Genomic DNA, 15,657 nt, shown 5'->3' on the forward strand with positions numbered 1-15,657 from the left:
TCTAGTACACTACACAACAAACAGGTTGAAGAATTCATCAAACTATCAAAGACTAAGGTAGCTTGGAGCTGTCTTGCATGTTCATGATTTCTGTTCCAAAAAGCTATCTGAAGCATTCCTCCACCTGAGAGCCTCACCAAGATAGAATTTGTTTGGGCTAGATTCTCACAAGCCTGCAGCGTTTGTCCAGTGAAATGGACTTGTCTATTTTAAGCTCTGTTAAAAAGAAATTACAGGGAAATAAAACCCAAACAAATTGCAAACACCACCCTCTGCCCCCAAAAGGCTGAGATGTTCTCTTCCTTCAAGGTCTATTTTTTTTCCCCAAAGATCTTTTTTAAGCTCTCAATCCTCTCTTTCACCAGTCAATGAAACAGACAATAACCCACACATGTCCTCAGCATCCTGGTCAAGGATTCCCCTAACTTTCAATCTCCTTTTTCTCCACAGCCAGCAGATGAAAAATCACATTTCACCTACATTCACTCTTCAAGGACCTGTGCTATACACAAACAAGTAAACACACTTTACTCTTCAACATTTCCTGGATACACTTAGTGACACTCTACCTGTCACAGGAAAGGCATGGCTGTATGTAGAGAGATGCAACTCTCTTGTAACACAACTGCAAGCTTTTCTTGAATTAGGTCACTGTTAGAAAACCCAGCAGTGTTTTGCCAGAAAACAAAACACTTTATTTCAGGAACAAGGCAGAAGTGGCTGTGGCTTGCATCTCTTCTCCCTCCTGCTCAGCTCCCCAACTTTCCTTCCCTGGGGAGGAAATAGGGAAGGATCTCACACAACTTCTCCAACCGTCTCTTCTGCAGAGGATTCAACAGAGTCATACAGTATCAAATCATAAAATGGTTTGGGTTGGAAGGGACCTCAAAGATCATTTTTTCCAACCCCTTGCTATGGACAAGGACACCTTCCACCACACCAAGTTCTCAAAGCCCCATCCAGTATGGTCTTGAACACATTCAGGGATTGGGCATCTGCAACTTCTCTGAGCAATCTGTTCCACTGCATCACCATTCTCACAGCAAAGAACTTCTTCCTAATACCTAATCTAAACTTACCGTCTTTCAGTTTGAATCCATTCCCCCTTTTCCTGTCACTACATGCTCCTGCTCTGTCTTTCCTGTAGGTTCCCTTCAGGTACTTGAAAGCTGGAATTAGGTCATCCCAGAGCCTTCTCTTCTCCCAGCTGAACAATCCCAATTCTCTCAGCCTTTCCTCATATGAGAGGAGCTCCATCCCTGTAATTGTCTTGGTGTCCCTCCTCTGGGCTCACTCCAACAGGTCAACGTCGCTCCTGTGAAAGGGATCCAGAGAAGGGTACTAAGTTTCCCCTTTTCCATTCATGTGGGACTTCCTGTGACTGCCATGACTTTTCTGATATTACAGAAAGTGGCTTGGCAATTACATAAGCCAATTCCCTCAGGAGTTCCTGAGTCCTCTATTCTCTGAGTCTGTTATCCCCTTTTGGCTGTTTTTGCTCTCCTAGCCAGAGGTAAGGGTGCTGGGAAAGGAGGAAAGAGTAAGGAAGAAATGCTAGATAGAATAGGCCTCTTCTATATAATACCTCTCCTACCAAGTCAGAAACCAAATGTCACTCTCCTGCACATAGCCATCCACTGAATGCCCTTCCAGTCTTCTCACACCCCTTTAAATCACCCACCCAGTACTACAATCCCTCCAAACACCAACCTCATTCCAGTCACTACCTCCTCAAAAGACTCACCACCAAGTCTCCTTCAGCTCCACTCACACCTTTTGCCCTCACCTTCAGCATCTCCTTTAGGATTAATGTCACACAAAGTGAAGACTGAGAGATGAGGACAAGATGTACAAAGCAGTTTATTTCAAGAGAGCTGAAGAACCATCACACTGAAGAACTGGTATTAGTTTACTTGTCATCGCTTCTCCTCAAAGCCCGTGGAACTATTTCTTCCATGAAATGAGCTCCCTTCCACCTCAGCACATCCTTCAGTTACATATGACTTTCTTGATTAAAAAAAAAAAAAAAAAAAAAAAAAAAAAGGCCGAAACCAACTTCTTTCTCTTTTCTCTTCCCAAGAGGTCTGTGAAACACTGTCCCACACTTCATATCTTAGGCAATTTTAACAGCTTGCTCTTATAAATTTTCTGCCTTTGGTGAAATTTTAAAACTTTTAAGTTTCTGTCTGCTGAGAAAATTCACATAACACTGTTTTCCTCTTAGTTTCATCAATCTCACTGTCCTGAAACACTAATACCTTAATAACAGATACTGAGGTGGGTAGTTTTTCACTTTCAGTCCTTATCACAAGCTCTTGAGATTTTAAATAAGTAAAAACACTACAGAGAAAATCCCCAAAACATACTACAGAGAAAATATTCAAAGTGAGAGCCACAGCCAACCACAAAAAGTCTCAATATTAAATTGATGAACCATATATAGACAACTGCCCCAAGAATATCTTGATTCCTTTTTCTTACTTCCTCTCTCCAGCTTTAGCTTCCTTTCTGAATGGCTTTCTCAAAATGAACAAAACTAGAGAGTTTTGTGTCCTGCATGAATAGTCAGACTAGCAGCAATTCTGTTTGGTTACATTTGAAACATGCTACTGAAAAAAAGTGTTTGCTCGGGCACCAGGCACTAGCAAGTTTTTCATCAATAAATATTGAGGCATTTCAGATAGAAGAAACTTCAACAGCTGCTTTTTAAAGAACAGGGAAAAAGCAGCTTACTCTGCCAGCCCAAACAACAGAAACCAAGGAAAAGGATGACAGTCATCATAAGTGATTTTTTTTTTTTTTTTTACAAAATCAAGTTCTGAAACATTTGGTTCAACTTTGAGTATCAACTATCTAAATAATTTGGAGACAACTGTAAGAATTTAGTTATCAACTCTTGGTACGGGAGGGAAGTGTGAGAGATTAACCTGAACTGTAGCACAATACTTTCTGGAACTGCTTCTTCTAGACATGCAGTGACACCTCAGAGATTACAAACTGATGAGGGTGAGTAAGAAGCTGTGTCTCACAAATTAAGAAGTACTGTTCTCCATGTAGGACTGAAACATGGAAAGACTTTCCACTGGCAGATCAAAGGGAAAATAAAACTAAGAAAAGACCTGTGAGAAAGTAGGTCTGAAATGCAAACTTTCCCATCTGCGGAATTAACCCTAGAGGTTTCTATGATGTGCAGCAGATCACTTGGGGATGCCAGAACTAAATGCAAGACAACCAAGGCAGTGACATGATGCTGAAACTGTGCAGGCCTCAAGACTACAGGCTAACTGTGCTCATGTGTCTGTGCTACTACTCAAATGTGACAATTGAGCTGTACACAGCATGTTGTTTGCCATACACTTACAGACTTATTTGGAACAAATTTAGGTGTGTAGCATGACATCACGTTGCACAAATTGTAGACAAACACCAACTCTCTCACCCCCAAAACCTTTCTGAATGGAGTTCAACACATAGGAAAGCTCGGGGAAAGAGATTTCTGAGTGAACTGAGAGTAGCCCAAGGTAGACATTCCAACATTGCCCTAAGGGTAGTTATGTGGTCCAGAATTCATATTGTAGACAGTACCTCACTTGACATGTCTTCGGTATGCATTGAGAATCCAGAGTAGTGCCAGAATGGAAACTCCAATCAGAAAGACACGTCCTGTATCAGTGTCACACTGCACAACTTCACTGCTTTTGATACCTGACCTAGTTCATCCAGGTCTCCCTTATAATATCTACAAACAGCTGTTTCTCACAGAGTAGACATACTCTGGGAAGTAGGCAAATAAGGCAAGACTAGCTCCTGATGCCTCCTGTGACAACCAGCCCAGGGCAATGCAGATGTTACATTATGAAGAAAAGCAAAAATGTAATTGATTATACAACTTTGGAAGAATTTATGAGCCATAGCAGCTGTATAGCATAGTAAGGTCCTGGTCCTTTCTGACTACTAATTCAAAGGATTTTTGCATTGAAGCACTAGGCAATATTGCACCAGGAGATTAATTACTGATAATTAGAAAATGGAGAGGTCATTTCTCACTGTAAGCTGGATCCTGATGCACAGAGCCATGTGATGATTAAAAAATCTAAAATCACAACTGAAAACTTTGGAGAGTAGAAATCACACAAGTGAAATTCAAAGTTTGCAGCAACAAACTGATGCACAGGGAGGAAACATATGAATTACAGGTATGGATAAATCAACAAAAGTGTGCTCCTTCCTGAAAACAGGGTCTGTAATACTCCTTGATCTCCAGTCTCAGGGCAGTGTGCTCACTCCAAAGGGAAATGAAACAAAATAACTGAGTAAAAACCTGAGCATGTGTCCCTGAGAAAGACTCTGTGGAATGTAGATTATATCTGAGAGGTGATCTCTCAGTAGGACGTACTGTGGACTTAAATTAACATGCTTCTTAACAAGGCACACTTGTTACTTAGCAAGAAGCTACTTCTTCCCTTTCAGAACACTGCAGTTGAAGATTTATTCACAATGGCCAGAAAAATATTGTGGGTTTTTTTCCAAAGTATTATTTTCACTCCTGTGAAATAGCCTTAGGGTGAAATATTACAGCTGCACATGCAGTTGTGTTACTGGTCCATTACACCAATTTGTCAAGAGGCATGAGGTTTCCACCTATACTGTTGCAACTATTTGTAGTTGTATTCAGAGGACTGAACTCTATTATATCAACTCTGACAGACTGAAATGTTAAATTCTGGTCTGAACTTTGCAGTGTTTAGCAACAAGTAAGCAAATGAGCAAAATGGGATTTGTCAGGTGCAGATTTTTAATTTAGCAGAAAACAAAGGATCTGAATGTCTTTAATTTCTTTAGAATTGTGCAGGCCTCAAGTTCCCTTGGCTACAGTTTAAAGACATTAAATTGTTTCTATGGGATGCTGGTGAATTCATCACTTCATGACCATGATGAAAATCACACTTATAAAAGAAATTAATGATCATAATCAGCACATGTTCAATGGCATGTGGAGATCATCATCTAAGGACAGACATATACGATGAGGCAATGTTGACAATAGCACAGAAAATTAGCTCTAGGACAAAAAAACAATGGAAATCAGGAGTAATGATATTGGAAGAGGGAACTACATGCCCAGAAGACAAAGGACCTCAGAGATGCACTGAGCTTGGTTAGTCAGGGGAACCAGTAAACTCATTCTGGGTGGCTGGGTCTGTTTGCAGAATCACTGTATAGCGATTATGTCTGAGGTGGGGAGAAAAGGTCGAGTGGTGACAATTGTACCTATGATGGTTTAACTCAGGGACATGGAAAATAAGGGGTGAATCACTGAACAAGTAATGTGAGTTATAACTGTGGTACTAAATGAAAAGGGAATTACCTCATCATTGCCGTGTAACAAACACTAGATGATACATGCCCCAAATGATTCAGCTCAATTATTCCCCAGATGTTTGGGTTTTTTTGGCAACAATCTATGAAAATCTTCAAAAGCTAAATATGTGGAAGCAGAGAGATCATAACTGCATTGACACTGGACATGAAAAAGCCAGTTGACTTAGGATTTTCTGTAGAGACATGATGGCGGAGCAGCAGCACAGTACACCTGCTGTGCTTCCCACTACACTGCTGGAAAGAGGATTTAGCATCTGGGCATATCCATTGCTCCATAAACAGTATGGCCTTTTTCAGATGCTGTATGCATAGGCACCACCTCATCTTGCTGGGCACCTTCCTCTGTTACCTGCTCTGTCTGCCAAGAATGGGCCTGAGCAGCGCAGCAAGTGAATTCTCTGATGGAGTGATGTTTGGGACAAACCCTCTTTCCACAGAGAATATCAACATGCGGGGATATACGAAACGTGAATTCACTAAGAAAAATTCCAAAGTATCAGAAGAGGAGAGGCATACCTTCTAGAGGAAGAAAACAATAAGAAAATCAAGTAACTTTGTTTTCCTCAGACCATAACAAGACCAAAATCTACCAGAGGCACACATCCCTTCTTCCCCTTCAATCAAGTACAAGGCAGTTATTGAAGAACATATATATTATAGATCAATGTATAGATGTATTTTAAAATTTGCTTAATAATGGGCTGTGGCATGAAATGAAAGAAAAAAAGCAATGGTTGCTCAAGAGCTGTTAAGCATGGCTACTAAAGCAGGAGGTGCTTTGGCCAGTGCAGAACAGAAAAAAAGATGAAGAAACTCACATTTTGGACTTACCTAGTGGTGGCTGCTGCTTCTTGGAGAGGTTCTCATCCAAGCAACCTAATGACAACGGAAGCACTCCTTCCTCCCTGATTTCAGTAGGGTCTGGATTGGGTCTCTGCTGCAGCTCCTGCTGCACTCCACCAGGCTGCCCCACTGTCTGCAGGGCAAACTGTGGAATCACAAACAGTTCATGCAGTGGCAAAATGATGTCAAGAGTACGATTTTCCTCAGCTATTCACAGCCTGGTGCAATCTCAAGACATTAGGTCCGAATACCTGCAAGGCTGTGTCAGCCCACTTTTTTGAAGGACAAAATCAAAACCAAACTGAAGTCAGCAGCCAGAACACCAACTGTTATGGATTTTTCAAAGCTTTTCAAGGGAATCCAGTTGCAATCTCTGGGAGTTTCCATTATATATCATAAGCTTTATTTACAGTTTTGCCCATTGCAATAATTTCCTGAGCCTATGGGAATTAGAACAGGTTACTGTATGATAATCAGGGCAGGAAGTTTGGAGGTACCAGATACTCTCTGATAAGCTCCTGTATATATGCCCAAGTCCTGCAGTAAAAATGTACTGATCTACTTTTCTTTCATTCAGGAGCAGGTTACATTTCATTTATTGCAGGGTAACAGTGGTCACTCAGGCAAATATAAATATGACAGTGTTCAGTGAGGTGGTTCTCACACTCCAGAGCAAGCAATACAACACAGAAAAAAAGCAGACAGCAGCTCCTCCTTTCATATGAGATCTGTTCCAAGATTATTGGCTTAGTTTTTACAAGCTCCTTTAAAAAATGGGCTGTATATTACACAAAAAAATGTATGGCAGAGCTATTCTTCACATCAAGTTATGATTAATACAGATTTTCTAAATAACTCCAAATACTAAAAGACACATTTTTTCTTGTCCTCTGCCACTTTTAAAGTACTTATCCAATGGGTTTGGAAGCTTAATGGGATTCTCTTCATAGTTCCTCTAAAAATACCCTTCCAAATTTTGCACTTTTCTAAAAGAAACCTTGGGCTTACCAAAGTACATATCCTCTAGATTGAGCAACCATTGTCAAATGTCTCTGCAGTTTGGCTCAACATGATTAACGTTGATGGGAAAGGCATAAGGTAATATTCTCAGAAAAGCAATAATAATTTCAGAGCCTATGCCCCATTTTCAAAAGTAAATTATGTTCTAAGGTTTTTCAAAGGTATTTAGTATTTGAAGTATTTTGGTATTTTAGTTTTCATCAGTTTACATGCTGACTTGTAACTAGTTTGAGCACTTAAGAAGCAAAGGGCAGTCTTTTTTATATTCATAAATATTTTCAAAACCCCATTCCTTGAAAACCGTAGTTCCAATGCTTTAAAAAAATTGAATTCACAAAAATGAAAATATTTTATTGTGATTTTTCTGTATTTTTTCAGAAGTAAAAGGAAAACAAAAAAAAAAGTGAGACAGGAAATCTGAATCTGCAAATACAGCTCAATAATTAGATATCCACAGATCACAGGCTTTAATAACTAAGTGATAGTAACAGATATTTCAGTGCTAACAACTATAGGTATGGATTTCTTTGGATTTCATTTACTATATTTATCATTTCTGCTCTCCTCTTTGATGAACCAAACAATATTGGACAAATGTTACAAACGTATGTTAAACAAAGTGAAACCACTGAAAAGGTGAGTGGCAGCAGGTTAGAGTGAATAACAGAAAAATAAGGTAAAAGTTAAAAGGAGGGGAGAGAAATAGAAAACAATGGGCTTTTGAAGAGTAAGTTAAATATATTAGCCACTTCATACAGTTTCATATCCATACAAAATTATATAAAACTCTTTGTAGTCCTGTTATTTTCTTTTTAAAAATCTATTGCAGAACTTGTAAAATGAGATAAAAAGATCATCCTCTGTTTTAGAGGCAGAAGTTTCTCCAAATCTTTCGTTAATGCATGAAGTATAATATTATCTATGTTATTTGTCTTCTTGCAATAACTGAATAAATCAGTCTCTTACCTGTGTAGGAAAATATTCAATAAAAAGTCAATATAAAATACTATTTGGCTAAAATTTCTTTTAAAATACTCCTGGTGGACATTTCACCTCACAAAGGAGTTTCTTAATAACAAATACACAACGCTATACACAAATACAAATATGCTTTTCCTCTTACTAACACGATACTGAGTACTGGCTTGCAAAGTAATACCCTTCTAAGCTCCCTTTCTCTTTGTGTACATCCTTTTGCTACGGGAAATGTATACCACACAAACAAGTTGCTAAGAGATAATACAGATTGTGAAATTAAAGTACATAGCAGCAACTTCTCTTGGATGCCCATGTAATCTTACTCCCATTGAGTAGAATGTAGTTTGCACCTCAGCGGATGTGTGGCAAAGACTTTACCTGTACCATAAAAGAAGCCATTGGGTGGAGTAGGCAACATGCTGTAAAACCCCACCCTGACTTGCCTCATGGTACTTTGCTCACAGAGGTATCCCTTGGGTTGCCTGGAGATGGATATTCTTTCCCTCTTCAAAGAAAACAAGGAAACTGTACCTGATGAAAGATAAAATGAAATGTTTATGGAAAGTGCAAGACACTTCACTTGCAAATAACTGGAAAGTTAAAAGCCGTATGTGAAAATTTAGCTCTAGGCAGTTACTTATAACTCACTTATAGGCATATATTCTCTTCCTTTCTTTTAAAATTGAAAACCAATTTTAATTTCTTCTAATAGAAATCCACTGTCTGATTTTCAAAAGCAAACGTTTTGTTTTGAAATCATGGATGCAGAACTCACTTGTATGAAAATGGTCTGACATATATGAGGTCCATGACACTGACCCCCCAGAAAATGAAAAAAATTTATACTCTGAATGACCAAGGACTAACTTCTGTAGTAAACCCAGTTTATGATACTGGAACTCTGTTAACTTGGCGAACTATAACATTTTTCAGCTTTCTTGTGTTTCATACATGTATTTATCGCATAAATGAATCAAGGACTCATACTGAGAGAGTATTTTTCATTTGCTTGGGATTTGGGGAGTTGTTTATGGTTTTTACTAAACTCCATAGTTCTAAAAAAGGTTCTGTTTTCCAAACATAGTTTTATTTCTAAGTGAAAGATTAGCAAATTAACACTGTCATGCACAAAATCAGTATGTTTATCAGCAAAGATGTTCATGCATCTGTGTTGAACTTACCTGCAGCCATGTTTTGTTGATACACACAGCTCAAGTTATATTTAGTTGATATTTAATTATAAAAGCATGTCAGAATAAAAGATCAAAATCCAGTGGCCAACCTTTTGACAAGTGACCCTTTAGATAGCTTTTACCCTTAGGACAACAACTACTTCATTTCAGTAAGTGCTGCAGGAGTCGTCTTATATTTTAAAAGACATTTTTAGATAGAAATAAGAGTAGAATCACAGAAAGAAACCACTCCAAGTGGTTTTGGACAGATGTGCTACTATGTTTAACCTACTCTTCTTACACAATAGATATATATATCTCAGATCAAAGACATACCCTGTAGAGTATTACAGCAACTAGTAGCTAACAGGAAGAGTAAGTCAGGTGGGAAAAAAAAAGTAAGAGGGAGCAGAGAGAGCAGAGAGGGATTAGCAGAAAAGTAAAAGAGTGTTTATTTGAATGCCTGAATCTTCCAGGCCACACAGTCTTAAACTGGCTAACTATATCACTACCTTCACTTTCTAACTTGACTTTTTTCCATGCAGATTAGTTTCGTATGTTCCAAGAACTCTCTCATTTTGTGTTGGATTTTTGTGGTTTGAAAAGCAAACAAATGTCTGGTCATTTAGGAAACTTCATGATGCAGCAAGGTAGAGCACAATAACCACTTTGAACTACATGGAGATTGGCAGTGTGGAAGGCCAAAGAGAACAACACCTGCTGTGACCTCAGCAGTCATCCGCTTTGTGTCAATACAAGGGCAGAAAGTAACAAGCACAGAGCCAAGTTCAAGATATACAGTTAGACAGGCAATCCCTACGTATAGGGCTTGGCTCTAACTCCCTCCCAATGCCAGAGTGACAGACACACCCACATGAATGACTGGAGAGAGATTTACTTAAGTGAGGCATGCAGGGCCAGTACGGCAGGATAGAACACAGTGCCATACAAAATACACCCCGCCATACAAAACTCCGTAGCTATTTGAAGAAGTTCCTATTAACCTCTTGCTTCATCCTTAGTACCACCCTGAAGGAATGTGTTTATGGTAGAAGTTAACAGGCCTGTCTACACCCTTGTCATGGGGGAAGGCACAGCCCAAAGAGCATGAAAAGAGGTCAAGCCACAAGATAAAGCCCACAACAGAAACAAATGGCTAAAATACATGCCTATGCCACTTCAAAGGAGTTAAAGCAATGTAAGGCACAAACAATATGAGGTCAAAAGATACCATCTGAAATGCCCATAACTTGACTGTTGTCATTATGGTGACAGAAGAAGTACACTACATGATTCTTAACATGCAAAGGACTGCACAATTCTCACTGATAACTCCGGTGACAACTCCAGATCAATAGGACTGGAGTGGAGACTGATGTGTACCTGAATAGCTGGGAAAGAAGTGTTTCCCCTTCCTGTGTGCTCCAACCTTCACCTGCTTTTATAGCATGATTTGTCTTGATCTCCATCATATACTTCCTCATCATTTCCCTTTTACAGTGCATAACTTCTCACTCTCCCTCTGATTATTCCCTCACTTGAACTTCCTTTGACCACTCCCATTATAAAAGCATCCCACTTGAGCCAACTCCATCTTTTTTTCTATCTAGAGCTCTTGGAACACAACCTTTACAGTTTCTACTTGTGGCTTCTCTCCTTGTAGGGTTCCTTCTTTTTGTAACTGAAGCTGTTTTTACCAGAATATTTAATAATTCTTTTGTAACCAAGAGGTACATCAATAACCTCTGATTCATGGGAAAGGAGGGAAGGAGTTTGTGTACAATATAGACATTCTAGTTGATGTTACACAGTTGCTATAAAACTCTTGAATCATGGAAGACCTCATTATATGGGGAATCCACCATTTGTTTACAAAGGCTTCATCACAAACAAAGCACAATAATGGGTTGTTATAACTTTAATGATAACCTATTCAAAGAGCTCTGGCACAATTAGTTGGATGAAGTCTAAAGAAATCAGCTGAATAACTACTCTGCATGAAATGCAGAGCAGAACAAAGGAAACCAGGCCTTCAAGGAAGGAAATCAGATTCAGAGGCTGGATAGAGTGACAACTGTAATGAACAGGAAGCTTGGGTGGGAGTGATGTGTTCTGCATAGCCACAGGAACTTAGCCCTAAACTAATACAAACTCAAATATAAGGGACAGGCCATCCAAAGGCTTGAGGGCAAAAGGGAGTCTTGTTCTTCTTGGATTTCTAGGACTTCCTCTAGTTCATTTCTGACCTCCTTAATTAGTCCTTCAATACATCCCTCAAAGACAACATCTTGCAACAAAGTCTAGTTGAACATCTGGTTTTAGGCTACTGACTGAACTGATAGCTGAAGTCACAAACACTTGGTCCTTCACTAACAAATCCTTGAGGAATCTTGTCAATGCATAACTCTTTAATTTTAAAATCTTCAGTTAAACTTATGCAATACATGTCATCTCCACAGTTCATTAGCCTGTTGAACTCCAAGGTTTGACATCTGTCACATCTTCCAGATGACTCAGTGTTCTAAAATCTTTTCCTACAGCATGTTTAAGTAAATTTGTTTAAGGACAATTCGTCTCTTAAGAAACTAGTTCTCCTTCAGAGGGTCTCTTTCAGTGTACATGATGTCTGTTGGTAATAACTCTGTCTAAACATCCTCTATTACTCTGTTTATGTCACAACCTTTAAGAATTTCAGCCCCATAGGAATCTACGGAAATCACAAGAACATGATCACCACTAAGCTGAAAATAGAGCTTTTAATCTCAGTTATAGGGAGTTCATGATGTAACTTGAGCTGATCCTAAAGAGTTTGTCTGGGACCTTACATAATCACTCTTTCAATTTCTGATGGGGATTTTAAAGAATACTGGCTTTGGTCTCTTTCTCATCTGTGCTTCATTCTGGGGTACTTCATCCACAAACAAAGGCAACTACACTATTACTGAATCTCATGCCTGCCCCTTCTAGCAAAGCTGAAATATTAGCCTGTCCCTCTGTCATCTCTTCATTGCCTAATCTCCACACTGAGTTCAGTGCAGCAAGATAAAAAGTCTTAACGTATTCCTCAAAAGGAATTTTCACTACTGCCTGCCATGCTCATATCAGAGAAGGTGCAGCTTTAGTTGGAAATATCTGAGGACTTGATGCTATTGGGAGACAGGGAAGAGCACACCACATCAGCTAAAAATAGCACAGAGTTTCAAACTGCCCTAGGCTTTACTATCAGGAAATATGTGTCTGGGTTCATAACCTACTTCTTTTCCTCACATCTCCTTAACTAGACACAACCAGTCTAGTTCAAGGCCTGCATATTTTTTTATGTAACCTGCCTACATACTTACGCTATGGTCTGCGCACACAAAAAATTTACCCAAGTATACTACCAAGCCCTTTCCTGTTCCTGACAAATGTACTCCTTCAAGGTTTTTTTTAAAATGTCACACTGCCCTTCCCCACACATCTCTTAACTCTCTCATCCTTTTAATTATATCAAATATAAACTCTTTATCTTCTTTTTTGAGTCTTTCTACTCCCTAAATCTCTCATTCAGTGTCTAAGGACAAGTCTTCCCCTATTATTCCCACATTACACTTTCAAACAAGCACTTTAATGTATTCCCCATCTTGACACCAACGTTTTGAGAAAGTTCCCTGTAATTATTGACACAACCACTAAGCCATAAAGAAAATTAAAGAAATTACTCTATAAATAAATTAGCAGTGAATGGCAAAGGAGAAACTTCAACCTTTATTGGATGTGGGGAAAACAGGAGTAAGGAAAAGGCTGAGGCACTTAGTGCCTCCTTTGCCTCAGTTGTTAATAGTAAGACCAGTTGTTCTCAGGCTACCCAGACCCCTGAGCTGCAAGACAGGGATGGAGAGCAGAAGGAAGCCCCCATAACCAAAGGGAAAGTGGTCAGCAACCTACTACAACCTGATACACACATCTACGGGGCCAGATGGAATCCACCCAAGGATACTGAGGGAGTTTTTGGAAGAGCTCACCAAACCCCTTTCAATCATTTATCAGCAGTTCTGGCTAACCAGGGAGGTCCCAGGCAACTGCAGGTTGGCAAATGCAATGCCCATCTCCAGGAAGGGCCAGAAGAAGGATCTGGGGCAGCACAGGACTGTCAGCCTGACCTCAGTGCTGGGGAAGGTTATGGAGCAGATCCTCCTGAGTGCCATGACACAGCATGCAGAGGACAACTGGGTGATCAGGCCCAGCCAGCAAGCATTTATGAAAGGCAGGTTCTGCTTGACCGACCTGACCTCCTTCTGTGACAAGGTGACCAGCTAAGTGAATGAGGGAATGGCTGTGGGTATTGTCTACCTGGACTTTAGTAAAACCTTTGACACTGTCTCCCAGAGCACTCTCCTGGACAAACTGGGTGCTTGTGGTTTGGGTGGGCATACTCTTCACTTGTTGAGAAACTATCTGGGTGGCTGAGCTCAAAAAATTGTGGTGGTGAATAGAGTCAAATCCAGCTGATGGTCAGCTACAAGTACCATTCCCCAGAGCTGAGTATTGGGGCCAGTATATTTCTCAATGATCTGGACAAGGGAATCTAGGGCACTCTCAGTCAATTTGCAGATGACGCCAGGTTGGGCATGAGTGTTGATCTTCTGGAGGAAAGGAAGGCTCTGCAGAGGGATTGGGACAGACTGGATTGACGAACCACACTAATGGTTTAACAAAGTGCTGGGTCACAAGTCCCCTGCAGTGCTACAGGCTGGGGGAGACTGGCTGAAAAGCTTGAAGGGAAGGACTGCCTGAAGGAAAAGGACCTGCAGGTGCTGATTTACAGCAGCTGAACATGAGCCAGAATTGGTCAAGAAGGCCAATGATATCCTGGCCTGTAACTGAAATAGTGTGGCCAGCAGGACCAGGGCAGTGACTAAATTGCTCTGCAGTGGTGTGGCCACATCTCAAATCCTGTGTTCAGTTTTTGCTTCCTCATTACAAGAAAGACATTGAGGAGCTGGAGCATGTCCAGAGAAGGGCAGTGAAGCTGGTGAAGGGTCTGGAGCACAAGTTTTCTGAGGAATGGCTGAGGGAGATGGGAGTGTTTAGCCTGGAGAAAAGGAGGCTGAGAGGGGACCTTATTGTTCTCTACAACTACCTGAAAGGTGGTATCGTGGTGGGGGTCATTCTCTTCTCCCAAATACCAAGCAGTAGGTCAAGAGGAAATGGCCTCAAGTTGCATTAAGGGAGGTTTAGATTGGATATTAGGAAAAAATTCTTCATTGAAAGGATTGCCAAGCATTGGAACAGGCTCTCCAGCAAAGTGGTAGCATCACCATCTCTGGAGGTATTTAAAAGATGTGCAGATGTGGCACTTACAAATGACATGTTTTAATGGTAAACTTGGCAATGTTAGGTTAATGGTTCAGCTTGATGATCTTAAAGGTGTTTTCCAACTTCAAAAATTCTGTTATTTAGTTGTTCTTTTTTAGATCCTCCTTATACTTTGTTACTGTTCTACTATGGTAAAGAAGAAAGATTATGCTGTTCAAGTATTTGCTATGTTCACTCTGTGAGAATGGTGCCAATCCCACTAGTCATTGCTGCTGGTGCTCATCAATCTACCAATGTTCATCTTTCCTCTTCTCCCTAATAAAATTGAAAGTTCCTAGGTACAGGTTTCTGTGTATATTTGTGATTAGCAAAGTCAAAACCAAATAGTGACGAGATACCACTGCACAGTACAAAATACAGGGCCTGAGGAACAACTAATTTGAGCAAGTGTGCTAAATAGATATGGCACAAGAACCATACCTGATTTCACTGAAGATAGAAAGGGAAATTACTGATACCAGTATTAGAAGATGGCATCCTTAAGCACTCGAAAGCAGTAACAACATCCAGATGAGCAAGCATCTCTGTGATTCATTCCTACCGGCTTGTTGATAAAGAATATTACAGGCCTCTATTGTGATTATCACCTTCTCTGCCAAAGGTCAGTAAGAATTCTATCCTCACTAAAGCTTGACAGTGAGTGAAGAACAGTCATAAGAAACATGAATATGAGAAGTTCTTGCACAGCTGCAGTTGATTACCCAAAAAACCTTGACTTCACTGCACATTCTCCTTCTCTGTGGTGTGCTAAATACTTTGTTCTTTCATATATTTTTACTGGTTTCTACATGAATGAATATGGGATGTCACAATACCCTTGTCCAACACAGTACTATCTTCTCAGATCTTTCCTATGGCCCCGTATTTTCCATCTACACATGACAAAGCTTGCTTAATACGTGGT

The 15,657-nt window shown here is 40.0% G+C and overlaps 1 protein-coding gene across 1 annotated transcript in view; it reads right to left on the minus strand.

The window, feature by feature from the left end:
- Positions 1 to 15,657, minus strand: part of LOC114061902 (alpha-1-antiproteinase F-like) — a 110,038-nt gene that overhangs the window by 16,869 nt on the left and 77,512 nt on the right. The window contains exon 3 of the mRNA XM_027892817.1: positions 6,214 to 6,370. Within this exon, the coding sequence (XP_027748618.1) occupies positions 6,214 to 6,370 (157 nt within the window). The remainder of the gene's footprint in view (positions 1 to 6,213; positions 6,371 to 15,657) is intronic.

The sequence above is a fragment of the Empidonax traillii genome, unplaced genomic scaffold, assembly GCF_003031625.1.
Source record: "Empidonax traillii isolate 1590-97213 ecotype Southwest subspecies unplaced genomic scaffold, ASM303162v1 scaffold370:size553598, whole genome shotgun sequence".
In the NCBI taxonomy this organism is placed as follows: domain Eukaryota; kingdom Metazoa; phylum Chordata; class Aves; order Passeriformes; family Tyrannidae; genus Empidonax; species Empidonax traillii.